The sequence below is a fragment of the Scyliorhinus torazame genome, chromosome 8, assembly GCF_047496885.1.
Source record: "Scyliorhinus torazame isolate Kashiwa2021f chromosome 8, sScyTor2.1, whole genome shotgun sequence".
Lineage (NCBI taxonomy): Eukaryota > Metazoa > Chordata > Chondrichthyes > Carcharhiniformes > Scyliorhinidae > Scyliorhinus > Scyliorhinus torazame.
In genome coordinates, this window is record NC_092714.1 from 54,612,975 (window position 1) to 54,627,309 (window position 14,335).

The following is a 14,335-nucleotide window of genomic DNA, read 5'->3' on the forward strand; positions in this document are numbered from 1 at the left end:
GTAAAGATGAGACATGAAGGTTCAGTTAGGGCGCTCGAGAGTTACAAGTTAGCTAGGAAGGACCTAAAGAGAGCTAAGAAGAGGCAGGAGGGGACATGAGAAGTCTTTGGCAGGTAGGATCAAGGATAACCCTAAAGCTTTCTATAGATATATCAGGAATAAACTTACTCAAAAGGGTAAGAGTAGGGCCAGTCAAGGACAGTAGTGGGAAGTTGTGCGTGGAGTCCGAGGAGATAGGAGAGATGCTAAATGAATATTTTTCGTCAGTATTCACACAGGAAAAAGACAATGTTGTCGAGGAGAAATCTGAGATTCAGGCTACTAGACTAGAAGGGCTTGAGGTTCATCAGGAAGAGGTGTTAGCAATTCTGGAAAGTGTGAAAATAGATAAGTCCTCTGGGCCGGATGGGATTTATCCTAGGATTCTTTGGGAAGCAAGAGAGGAGATTGCTGAGCCTTTGGCTTTGATCTTTAAGTCATCTTTGTCTACAGGAATAGTGCCAGAAGACTGGAGGATAGCAAATGTTGTCCCCTTGTTCATGAAAGGGAGTAGAGACAACCCCGGTAACTATAGACCAGTGAGCCTTACTTCTGTTGTGGGAAAAATCTTGGAAAGGTTTATAAGAGATAGGATGTATAATCATCTGGAAAGGAATAATTTAATTAGAGATAGTCACCACGGTTTTCTGAAGGGTAGGTCGTGCCTCACAAACCTTATTGAGTTCTTTGAGAAGGTGACCAAACAGGTGGATGAGGGTAAAGCAGTTGATGTGGTGTATATGGATTTCAGTAAAGCGTTTGATAAGGTTCCCCACGTTAGGCTACTGCAGAAAATACGGAGGAATGGGATTCAGGGTGATTTAGCAGTTTGGATCAGAAATTGGCTAGCTGGAAGAAGACAAAGGGTGGTGGTTGATGGGAAATGTTCAGACTGGAGTCCAGTTACTAGTGGTGCACCACAAGGATCTGTTTTGGGGCCACTGCTGTTTGTCATTTTTATAAATAACCTGGAGGAGGGCGTAGAAGGATGGGTGAGTAAATTTGCAGATGACACTAAAGTCGGTGGCGTTGTGGACAGTGTGGAAGGATGTTACAAGTTACAGAGGGGACATAAGCTGCAGCGCTGGGCTGAGAGGTGGCAAATGGAGTTTAATGCAGAAAAGTGTGAGGTGATTCATTTTGCAAGGAATAACAGGAAGACAGAGTATTGGGCTAATGGTAAGATTCTTGGCAGTGTGGATGAGCAGAGAGATCTCGGTGTCCATGTATATAGATCCCTGAAAGTTGCCACCCAGGTTGAGAGGATTGTTAAGAAGGCATACGATGTGTTAGCTTTTATTGGTAGAGGGATTGAGTTTCGGAGCCATGAGGTCATGTTGCAGCTGTACAAAACTCTGGTGTGGCCGCATTTGGAGTATTGCATGCAATTCTGGTCGCCGCATTCTAGGAAAGATGTGGAAGCATTGGAAAGGGTGCAGAGGAGATTTACCAGAATGTTGCCTGGTATGGAGGGAAGATCTTATGAGGAAAGGGTGAGGGACTTGAGGCTGTTTTCGTTAGAGAGAAGAAGGTTAAGAGGTGACTTAATTGAGGCATACAAGATGATCAGAGGATTGGATAGGGTGGACAGTGAGAGCCTTTTTCCTTGGATGGTGATGTCTTGCACGAGGGGACATAGCTGTAAATTGAGGGGAGATAGATATAGGACAGATGTCAGAGGTAGGTTCTTTACTCAGAGAGTAGTAAGGGCGTGGAATGCCCTGCCTGCAACAGTAGTGGACTCGCCAACACTAAGGGCATTCAAATGGTCATTGGATAGACATATGGACGATAAGGGAATAGTGTAGATGGGCTTTAGAGTGGTTTCACAGGTCGGCCCAACATCGAGGGCCGAAGGGCCTGTACTGCGCTGTTATGTTCTATTTGTAATTTCCTCTGGCTTAACATTGCCAAATCCAAAGTCATCCTTTTTAGTGTCGCCCCTCCCCCCACCGGCACCTCCAAGCTTCTTAAGCCTCTCTGGCCACTCACCTTTCGATTCTATATCCTGTCATTTTTCTACTTTCTTCGATTTAGAATCATAGATTTTTACAGAAAAGGACAAAGCCATTTTCACCGCTGTTTCTAGCAGGGATTCCACGCCCTAAGGACCTTCTGCAGAAAGGCATCCTCACCTCTCGCTTGTTCTTTTGATGCAGATTTGTTGTTTCTTGTTATTAAAAATAGAAGGTGCTTTTCCCTGTTTACCTTATCGAAAAAACTTCAATAATTTTATCAGCTCTCCTCTTATCACTTCTCTGTTCCAGGGCAAAGAATCCTAGTTTCTCCAGTCCGTCCTGTAACTATAACTTCTCAGATATGGTCTGACCATCTGTATTCTCTCCTTGGCCATGGCATACTTTGTAAAATGTAACATACGAGAAACTGAACTCACTGGCTCTGGTATTCCTGTTCCCTCCGTATCCTCATATATAGGATTTGCACCCACTTCGTGTTGTTTCAGGATTTCCAGAGCCTCCCCAAAGGGAAGGGTTGGACTTGTTGGTTTCTCTGATGTAGGCACAAGCCAACTGAGTCATTCACAGTACCCCTGGTTTGTTAAAAGTTAAATGCTGGCTGCCTAGCTCTTGCTTCCGAGGAACACTGTGGTCTGGACACTTCAGCATTTGTTTGTGCTTTTGCGCTAAAGGACAACAGTAGTTGTGCACAGTGCTTTGAATGATTCCTCCCAGCGATTGCAGTAGTTTACAAATTGGGTGTCCACCATGTTTAACGAGCTCCAGAAGGAACCTGTGTGAGGAATATACACATCATTGCCCTGACCCTAATTCCAGCAAGTGCCGGGTACCAGGAAGCTGGGATTTGGCAATCTTTAGTTCTTTAATACTGTGTTTCAGTCCAACTTGCTCCAGCACCTACAATTCAAGCCTCCAAAGGAATGTTATTCATGTATTCCGATCAATATTGTAAACAATATTCGGTCATGATTGCACCCCTTTATGTCAAGCTGCAGCCGATCTTACTAGATTTTGTATTCCAGTTATGCCACGAGCCAAAACCATGGAGCAGGCTTTCTCTAAACCATTAGCCGGTTGAATTGGCATACTCCCACAACTTGGTCCAACTCATAAACCACTCCCACAGGTGAAGCCGGGAAACCAACAGAGACCCATTTCTGGCTGACTTTCAAATCCTGAGCTTAACAGTGTAATATGTAATTCCTGTATTCCAAAACAATAACACTTAATTTGGTAATAGAATTACACTATTTCATGCCAGTGTAGAGGAGAGGTTAGGTGCCAGTCCGCAGATGGATCAAAATAGTCACCTGACACAGCATTACAGCCGTGGGCTGTGCTTTTGCGTATGCACTAAAGGACAACAGTGGTTGTGCACAGTGCTTCGAATGATTCCTCCTAGCGACTGCAGCAGTTTTACAAATTGGGTGTCCGCCATGTTTAACGAACTCCAGAAGGCTGCCAAACATTCTGATATCCTCATCCTTACAATCAGGGGCACGATTTAACGTAAGAGTTTCAAAGTGTCGTTTTAGACACGTTTGGCTGGGAGTTTCTCCTTGGCTCAGTCATCGACTTCCCCACCGCTATCTGACCACACTTCGTAATTTTTTTGGATCCTCGGGAATTTCTGACTGAGCTAGCCCACACTTAGGGTGCAGTCCACCGGCTGCATTGCGCTCTCGTTCAAGTGCGGTGCGGTGCGGCCGGTGAATGCTGGGCGAGCTCTCGCGGGCTTCCCGGAAGTCTTCACGCCTGGTAGGATTTGCCCAAGTCCAGCAAGGCGTCCGAGTCAGGATCCCACCCACAAGGGGTGGGACCAAACGACGCGCACCAAAGCTGGTTTTAAACCGACTTCAGCAAACTTCCCTGGAATCCATCGGCCTCGCAGGATTCACCAGCTTCCCCAGGCCACAGCCGAATGCCATTCAGCATTGGTCCACACAAACGGGATGGCACTCAGGCTATTGGAGAACCCGGGGTGGTCAGTGTCAGTGCAGAGTGGCTACCTGGCCTTCCGTCTGGAATGTGTGCACTTTGCACTGCCCAGCTGGCACCTTGGCACGACCACCCTGGCACTGTCAAGGTGCCTGGGTGGCACTGCCACATCAGCAGAAGCACTGACCGAGTGGGAGGGTGGCAGTGCAAGGGTGCCCAGGTGCCAGGGTGGCATGCCAAGGGTCCAGGCCCAAGGGGGGCCATGCCCATGAAAGGAGAGTGGTGGGGGGTTTGAAGGGTGGGGTTATTGAGGGACGGTAAGTAGGTGCCTCGAGGTTGGGGGTGTGATGGGTGAGAGTACTGGAAGGGGAGAGGTCTGTAAGAGGGCTTGGGAGGTGGGGGGGGGGGGCTGAAGAGGAGGGACCCCATAGTTGGGTGTCCTCACTTGGTTGGTGTGAGATAGTCCCCATGTGTGTGGGGGTGACATTGCCTATGGGTGGGGGTGGATCCACAAGTTCACTTCGAGATCAGGGCACCCTTTGGGCTACTATAATTTAGGCACCACCCACGGGCAATGTCATCACCCGTTCACATGGGCATTACCCCACTCATATTGATGACAGCCCGCTATGGGGTCGCTGAGGAGACCCCCCTTTTCAAGTCCTCCCACGCCTCCTTTCAGGCCCCCACCTTCCATATCCCCCTCATTTCCTCCCTTTCATGGGCATGGCCCCCCCTTCAGGCCCTGGCCTTTGGCAGTACCACCCAGACACCCTTTCTGTGGCACCCTGGCAGTGCCAAGGTGCCTGGGTGCCAGTGGGAGAGCCAGAGTGCCACCCTGTCCTGATCACCCAGAGGTATCCAATGGCCTGTAAGACGCCCCAGGTGCAGTTCCGCCTGGTCCATTTTTGTGTGGGCCAGTACTTGCGCGATCTCTCGCTGGGAGCCAGTTAGATCGCAGGATGCTGTTAGACAAGGCATCCATCTCATTAATGAGATGGGGATTGGTTTTAAATGATGAATATTGGTATCTCGCCACATCTAGGCAGGGTCCGGAACTGCCAATGGGAGCAGCCAGTTAGATCGCAAATCGGTTGGCACCAGGTGTAGTTTCTGATTTGGGCCTCTCCCACGATCTTAACAGGCTCGCACGGATCATCGTTGAGCGCGACGCAGCCATTAAATCGTTCCTTACTATGCAGTAGTACATGGAACTGTGGACAATGGGTCATCTGGACTTGAAACGTTAGCTCTTTTCTCTCCCTGCAGATGTGCCAGACCTGCTGAGATTTTCCAGCATTTTTTCTTTGGAGTACATGGAACTGTACTAGTATGCTGAGTAATCAACTCAAAATTTTACTTCAAATAATCATCAGTATATTGGATTGTGCATGAGTTCACAGAGGAAAACAATTGTGGCAAATAAGGAAATCAATTAGTACATATATATATAGACCTTTTAAACATTAGCTACACTTAATGCAGCATGAGGATAGCTCTTTAAAAGATCTCCTGTGTCCCTGTATGTAACAATGAACCTTGCAAACCTCCAAACGAAGGTTTCAATAGGAAACTGATGTCTGTTTCACAGTGGAGGTCATCGTTGTCCTTGTAAAATATATTCACAGATATCTCTATATTCTTGCTACAGGACGCTTTGATGAGTACAGAGGGTCTTGAACATGAGGCAGATGAGACAGAAGATGATGACTCCTCTGAACAGCGAGCTCGCAGACCAATGAATGCATTTCTTTTGTTTTGCAAACGCCATCGTTCTCTGGTTCGTCAGCAACATCCGCGCCTAGACAACCGTGGTGCGACCAAGATTCTGGCTGACTGGTGGTCTGTCTTAGACCCAAAGGAGAAGCAGAAATACACTGACCTGGCAAAGGAGGTGAGCCAGCATAGCTGCATTCAAATGTAATATTTATTTTGTGATTGCCAGTGCAATGAGCTCAATTTCTTGCATATGTTCTGTCACCCTGGGCTAGTCAATTCCAGCCCCACGTGTCCCGGAGTCACAAGACATGTGAATTAACCAATAATTCTTATAGAAGTGCCCAAAGTCTTTGCCCTTGGCTGCCCAATAATTACAGGCTTGTTGGTTGAAACGCAAGTACTGTTATTTTTAACCCGATTAATGGTGAAACATGCAGCAGATACAGTTGGTTAAATATTAATCAGTGCCTAACTCTTACTGTAACTTGCCTCCCCCACCTTCTGCACACAAAGACACAAGCGCACAGGTGGGGAAAGGGGGAAAATGAAAGAGAAAAGAGTCTTTGCTTTAGATGATGGATCCTTGCAGGCTTTCTCCACAATAAGCTTGGGAAAATCACAGTCCTTGTTATGCAGCCTATACTCAATTGTCCTGGAGAGACAGAGTCCTGTTTCATCAGACTTTGCTCTCGGTTCGTTCAGGTTCTGTTTTCAGTGATTCAACGTTCACAGGCTAATTGGGGAGAGTGAGAGAGTTAACTGGATTTTGTTTGTAGAGGCCTGGCAGCTGTTTTCTGGAGAGGGTTTTGCTGGGTCTGTTCCCTCCGCTGCCAGAACCAAAAGTGAAACTGAAATGGAAACTCGTAGCTCTGAAAGACATTCCAGAGGAGTAATATCCCATCACAACCTATTACCAGACAAAGCACAGCCCTTTGGGCCAATTCATTGGCCACCTGAATCCTGCTGTTTGAATTGAAGGGAGAGGCCATCACTTCCTTCTGCTTGAATTAAAAGCAGGTTAAAGTCCAACAGGTTTGCTTGGAGTCACTAGCTTTCGGAGCGCAGCTCCTTCCATCAGCAGACTCACCTGATGAAGGAGCTGCGCTCCGAAAGCTGGTGACTCCAAACAAACCTGTTGGACTTTAACCTGGTGTTGTAAGACTTCGTACTGTGCCCACCCCAGTCCAATGCTGGCATCTTGAATTAAAATGGCAGGCTACCTTAAAATCGATGACCATAAATAATCCATGGGTCAAAAATGTAATAGCAAGAATAAAAGAAAGGGCAAATAAGAGAATAAACAGGGAACAAACTGGAAGGGCCCTTACACATACAAGACGGGTGACTTGAATCAAGGTGCTCCATTTTAAAATTGAAGGTATATGTATTTTTAACAACATTAATACCAACAGTAATTGGTGACTGAAGGATTTCTCTGTGGATCCCTAAACATTTCCATTTAATTTAATTATGGAAGACGTGAAATGAACATCGCACATTAGTGAACTACATCGCTGCAAAACTTGAATTTACTAGCTCCAATAGGTTGCTTCCCAGTGCAAGTGGAAGTTCTTTTTATAAACCTGCTAGGGCCACGTTGAAAAACCTTGCACTCCGTTCCTCTGGAAAGAAACCAAATGGATTTTATCTCTAATAATATTTTCATCAGTATCCGATGCATTCTGCAGGAATCACCTCCGCTGATGTTATAGGACACATCTGCTTCTCTTACTCATCAGGACTGAACAACAGATTAGCTGTAACCACTTTGAAATATGGGTCGGAATTTGGGGTGGCAGGAACACCACCACTATCGGTCCCCATTATTATTAAGGAGTAAATTCATAGATCACAGAGTTTACAGTGCAGAAGGAGGCCATTCGGCCCATCGAGTCTGCACCGGCTCTTGGAAAGAGCACCCTACCCAAGGTCCACACCTCCACCCTATCCCCATAACCCACTAACCCCACCCAACACTAAGGGCAATTTTGGACACTAAGGACAATTTTAGCATGGCCAATCCACCTAACCTGCACATCTTTGGACTGTGGGAGGAAACCGGAGCACCCGGAGGAAACCCACACACACACTGGAAGGATGTGCAGACTCCGCACAGACAGTGACCCAAGCCAGAATCGAACCTGGGACCCTGGAACTGTGAAGCAAGTGTGCTATCCACAATGCTACCGTGCTGCCCTTAATTGGATGGCAACTTGTTGCTGCACATGTGTAACTAAATGGGAAAATCAAGAAGTTGCTGGTTTGAGTTGTCCTCTTCCAGAAGCTTCATTGAGACTCAACATTGAAATAGATGAAGTTGGATTAGTTGCCAACTAGATACACACTAAACTTGCAGAAGAAGATTAATTCTTATCCATTTTAGTGTAAGTGAATTTTTAATAGTGTAATGAGTCTGAATTACTGCCAAACATCACCCCTGACATTGTAAATTAACTTTAAAAAAAAAAAAAAAAATTTAGAGTACCCAATTAATGTTTTCCAATTAAGGGGCAATTTAGCATGGCCAATCCCCTAGCCTGCACATCTTTGGGTGGTGTGGGCGAAACCCACGCAAACATTGGGAGAATGTGCAAATTCCACACAGAAAGTGACGCAGAGCCGGGATCGAACCTGGGACCTCGGCACCGTGAGGCAGCAGGGCTAACCCACTGCGCCACCATGCTGCCCACCCGTAAATTAACTTTAAAAATATGCAGCCTCCTTCCTCCAGGCTTTAATTATTGTTGATTTTTTAAAAAATTAAGATAATAGGGGGGATTAACCGACCATCCGCTGCGTGTTTTTAGGCTGTGGAGGTGGCTCAACAGCTGGATCTACCGGTCCCGCATTGTCAATGGGATTTCCACCCCTCGTCGCTGGGAAACCCGCGCGCCGCTGCGGAACTGGAATTTCCCGCCGGCAATGACAGCCGGTAAATCCCGCCCCATGTTTTTTTTCTTAACTCACTTTTTTGTTCTATCCCTTTTATCTTCCTCATAATCCGATCTTTCTTTTCCTTTGTTGTGTTTTTCTACATGATTTTAAATTGAATTAAATATTCCAAGTTACAATTCCTGGTGCAGACTCTGCATGCCTCAGGAATGATTCTGCAATTTGTGATTAATATCTAGTTCATGGTTGATAATATTTTCGAGGTAAAGTTTATTCTGGCAGGATTGTTGTGGAGATAAGTTAACTAAAATGCTGGGCTTTAGATATTGCCAGAACACCTAAAAGAAAATGGCAGTCGGAATGTTGCCTATGTTTGTTCAATAGAGTCAGGTTGGGACTGATGGAGCCATTAAACCACTCTATTGAGATGTTTTGTTTGGATGTAAGAGCTAAATCATTTTAAAAGCATTCAGTGGAGATGGATGGAGCTCAAGAAAGTTCTCTAGTTTCAATGTATCTGTATGTTTGATGGGAAAAGGGTTGATTCCAGTTGGACCTTGTGTGGTTTACAGCTCTCCGAGGTCCTGGGAGCTGGTTAGCAGACTCCAGGCAGTTGGGGCTCCAAGATGTCCTGGGAAGTTGAGAAGATGGCAGAAGGTGACGGGTTCCGTGCCAAAGAGGTAGAGCTCAGAGAAGTCTGGGAGCCATTTATGGATAATTGTGGTGGGAGACAGCAGTTCAAAGAAACGCGGTGTCAGCTTAGTGAAGCTTTATGAACACAGTCTCAGGAGAAGAGATTAAATTCTCATTGACGCTGTCTAAATTAGAGTGACTTTGAGGGAATTCAGAGGCTGAATCTTCTTAAGTGAAGAGTTGAAATCCCTCCTGAGGTTTACCTAGATTTTGTGACTCTCAATGGTCCCTGACATATGGGTAGGTTGCTGTAAAATCCCTGGTATCTGCCTTGTTTGCATCTGCCATTTAATGTGCATTGTGTATGTTTGACTACAGTTTGCCTGTTGATTCATATTTACCTCACATTAATTCTGAATGTTGGAGTATAAGATAGATTGTTTAAACTTTCTGACTTTGCATAGTAAAGTTTATTTTATTTCTTTTAAAACTGTAGGATCTTGTGGGTTTATTCTCTTCGTGGGTTATTGGGATTTCAAACTTTGTCAAGTTATTGATCCCTAATTGGATCCTAACTATCTGATTGGTTAAGGAGACATTCTGTTGCTTACCCTTTTTGTATAGGTTCCAGATCCTCTATCGGGGCAAACGAACTGTTTTGGGTTTCTATTTACTGCCGCTTCCATAATGTAAGATGAGTCAAAGAGAAAATGCTTTATATTTCCCAAGTTAACCATGTAGTTTTATAGGAGTAACTAGTCACTGTAAACTAAATTCTATAGTTCTATGTAATGACAGAGGTGATCTGCTGAGAAATCCGCTACTGTAAATATGATACATATATACGATAAGCAGCAATGGCCTGGTGCCCTTACTCTTAATTGACATTTCTCAGAAGAAAATTCCAAACTTGCAAGAACCTTTACTCATCCACTTCCGATGTGCAAGTTGTATAGTTTAAAAAAAAAAAATTTCGAGTACCCAATTCATTTTTTCCAATTAAGGGGCAATTTAGCGTGGCCAATCCACCTACCTTGCACATCTTTGGGTTGTGGGGGCGAAACCCACAATACACAGGGAGAATGTGCAAACTCCACATGGACAGTGACCCAGAGCTGGAATCGAATCTGGGATCTCAGCGCCGTGAGGCAGCAGTGCTAACCACCTTGCTGACCTTCAAGTTCTATAATTGAGAGTATATTAACCATCCCTGTCATGTGGAAACTGGTGGGTGGACAGCTAAAATTGCAGTTTAAATATTGAAACATTTATTTAGCTGCGCCACCCAAGTTTTTACTTTTTCCAAACCCCATATGGCAACCTGAGAACTGGTTGATTTAAATCATACGAGCTGATGGGATTTTAACTTGCTCAGCTGAGCACTTGACAGGTGCACCCATTCGAAGCTAGTGGGATCCTTTATGCAATACAAGATATGTACAGGAGCAGAATTAGACCAGTTGGCCCATTGACTCTGCTCTGACATTCGATCATGGCTAACCTCATCCTTGCCTTAACTCCACCGTCCTGCCCGTTCTCCATAACTCTTCAACACATTGCCAATTAAAAATCTGTCTAACTCCTCCTTAAATTTACTCACTGTCCCAGCATCCACCGCACTCTGGGGTAGCGAACTCCCCAGATTCACAACCCTTTGGGAGTAGTTTCTCCTCAACTCAATGTTAAATTTGCTACCTCATATCCTCAGGCTATGACCTCTCGTTCTAGAATGCCCACAAGAGGAAACATCTGCTCCACGTCGACTTTATCCATACCGTTTATCACCTTGTATACCTCAATTTGATCTCCCCCCATTTTTCTGAACTCCAGAGAGTATAGGCTCAAACTGTTCAATCTCTCTTCATATGACAAACCCCTCATCTCTGGAATCAACCAAGTGAATCTCCTCTGAACTGCCTCCAATGCCACTAAATTTATATCAGAGGAGCTGATGGGATTTTAACTTTCTCAGCTGAGCAGTTGGCAAGGGCACCCATTCAAGTTGTATGATCCTGTATGCAATATGCAGTATATGACACCATCGGGACTCAACTGCAGTGTTTAACTCAGTGGCTCACGTTTCTTCCAGACCAACTGAGAGGAAGAGGATCAGGCTAAAAGAGTTTTTAAAAAAATTTAACTTCTGGGAAATAAATCTAAGAACAAATTTAGAATAATAGAATCCCTACTGTGCAGATGGAGGCCATTTGGCTGACCCTCAAAGAGCATCCTACTTAGGCCTGCACCCTGCCATATCCCCATAACCCCACCTAACCTTTGGACACTAAGGGGCATTTAGCATGCCCAATCCACCTAAACTGGATTGTGGGAGGAAACCGGAGCACCCGTAGGAAACCAACGCAGACACTGGGTGAATGTATAAACTCCACACAGTCACTCTAGGTCGGAATCAAACACGCGTCTCTGGCGCTGTGAGGCAGCAGTGCTAACCACTGTGCCACCCCATAAATCATAGGTTTTACTGTTTTACACATCATACTGTACATACCGGTGGGTAAAGTTCTACAATTGACATGCATGAAGATGACTCAATCGTTCAGGCATCTTTGTTTTCAATTTTTGTTCAGCTCATTTAACTCGTTTCCAAGATCATATTGGGTTAGCAATGTTCTCTCATCATCCATACAATGATGTTGTAGAGAGGGCCTTTCTGCCTATAATGCACTGTGTGCTGAAGTTCTATTTTAACCCTCTCTTACCTCCATGTTTCCTATCACTGCTCACCCCAGAATGGTTAGTTTTACCAAGGCAAATGGAGTTGGATAGGCTATGCAACTATTTCTGTCAATGTTGCCCCTCAATTGATGACAAGTACAAGGGCTGGACCAAGTGAAGGCAGATCTTTACCCCTTCCTCTTGATTATTTTTATCCCCCCAGGAGTGTCAATGATACTATTACAAAATATACAGTGAGTTTTGTACATTGCCAGTACAGGAACTGACTCTAAACAAACAGAGGGTCGCCTGTCACTTTAATTCATCCACTACCTGGGAGTACAAAACAACTTTGAAAGGGTATAGTTTTAGTTATCAGCTGGGCCATCTACAGGGAACATGGTATTTGTTTGAAATAATATATATGGTGTGTGTTGTGCATAAAGCAGTGAAACTAACTAAGCAGTGATGAACTGCACTCCTGTCTGCTTATGTAGATTCAGTTGATAAACCAAACTTTCAGTTGCACTAGCAGGTTATAGTCTGGGTATGTGTTACAAATAATGATATTTTCATACACTATTGTGCACAGTGCCATTTATAGTATCACAGAATGATACAACACAAGGGGAGGCCATTCAACCCATTGTCCCTGCGCAGGCTCTTTGGTAGATCCGTACAATTAATCACATTCCCTTTCTCTTTCCCTATGTAGACTTGTTATTTTTTTTCCTTTCAGGTATTTCTCCAATTTTCTTTTGAATGTTGTTGCTGCTGAATCTGCTACCGCCACCCTTGGAGACTGCATTTAGATTCACAACACTTGCTGTGTAAATTAATGTATTCTTGTATAACCTCTTTTTGCCAATTGTGTTAAATTTGTGCCCTCTTGTTACTGACTCTTTTGCTGCAGGAAACAGGTTCACTTATTTACCCTTATCAGAACAGTTCATGATTTTGAACCACTACATCAAATCTCCTCTGTTCCAAGTTCTCCAGTCTCTCCACATAACTGAAGCCCCTCATCCCTGGTTCTGTTCAAGTTAATCTCTTCTGCAACTTCCCTCGGGCTTTGTTAGCATTCCTAAAGTTTGACGCCCGAAATGGAGCACAATATCACAACTGAAGCACAGAAAAGGTTTAGCATTAGAGGTTGAGCATCCGTTACCCGAAATTCCGAAAAAGGAAAAATTCCAAAATCTGCACTTTTTTTCAAGCGCCGTGTGACATCATGAGTGGGAAATCCTACAAGGCTCTGGGAAGGTTCCTAGACGATGCGCAGTTCCCAACCCGTGCCACACGTGCAGTTCCTAACCCGTGCAGCACTTGCGCAGTTCCCAACCCGTGCAGCACTTGCGCAGTTCCCAACCCATGCAGCACATCCGCAGTTCCCAACCCGTGCAGCACATGCGCAGTTCCCAACCCGTGCAGCACATGCGCAGTTCCCAACCCGTGCAGCACATGCGCAGTTCCCAACCCGTGCAGCACATACGCAGTTCCCAACCCATGCAACACATGCGCAGTTCCCAACCCGTGCAGCACATGCGCAGTTCCCAACCCGTGCAGCACATGCGCAGTTCCCAACCCGTGCTGCACATGCGCATTTCCCAACCCGTGCAGCACATGCACAGTTCCCAACCCGTGCAGCACATAGGCAGTTCCCAACCCGTGCAGCACTTGCGCAGTTCCCAACCCATGCAGCACATACGCAGTTCCCAACCTGTGCAGCACATGCGCTGTTCCCAATCCGTGCAGCACATGCGCAGTTCCCAACCCATGCAGCACATCCGCAGTTCCCAACCCGTGCAGCACATGCGCAGTTCCCAACCCGTGCAGCACATGCGCAGTTCCCAACCCGTGCAGCACATACGCAGTTCCCAACCCGTGCAGCACATGCGCAGTTCCCAACCCGTGCAGCACATGCGCAGTTCCCAACCCGTGCCGCACATGCGCAGTTCCCAACCCGTGCAGCACATAGGCAGTTCCCAACCCGTGCAGCACTTGCGCAGTTCCCAACCCATGCAGCACATACGCAGTTCCCAACCTGTGCAGCACATGCACTGTTCCCAATCCGTGCAGCACATGCGCAGTTCCCAACCCGTGCAGCACATGCGCAGTTCCCAACCCGTGCAGCACATGCGCAGTTCCCAACCCGTGCAGCACATACGCAGTTCCCAACCCGTGCAGCACATGCGCAGTTCCCAACCCGTGCCGCACATGCGCAGTTCCCAACCCGTGCAGCACATGCACAGTTCCCAACCCGTGCAGCACATAGGCAGTTCCCAACCCGTGCAGCACTTGCGCAGTTCCCAACCCATGCAGCACATACGCAGTTCCCAACCTGTGCAGCACATGCACTGTTCCCAATCCGTGCAGCACATGCGCAGTTCCCAACCCGTGCAGCACATGCGCAGTTCCCAACCCGTGCAGCACATGCGTAGTTCCCAACCCGTGCCGCA

At 46.1% G+C, this 14,335-nt stretch overlaps 1 protein-coding gene across 12 annotated transcripts in view; it reads left to right on the forward strand.

Annotated features, from left to right (window-relative positions):
• bbx (BBX high mobility group box domain containing) overlaps positions 1 to 14,335 on the forward strand; it is a 282,578-nt gene that overhangs the window by 185,897 nt on the left and 82,346 nt on the right. For all 12 annotated transcript variants that reach the window (XM_072513622.1, XM_072513620.1, XM_072513624.1 and 9 more), the window contains one exon: positions 5,608 to 5,850. In XM_072513622.1, coding sequence (XP_072369723.1) covers positions 5,608 to 5,850 — 243 coding nt within the window. The remainder of the gene's footprint in view (positions 1 to 5,607; positions 5,851 to 14,335) is intronic.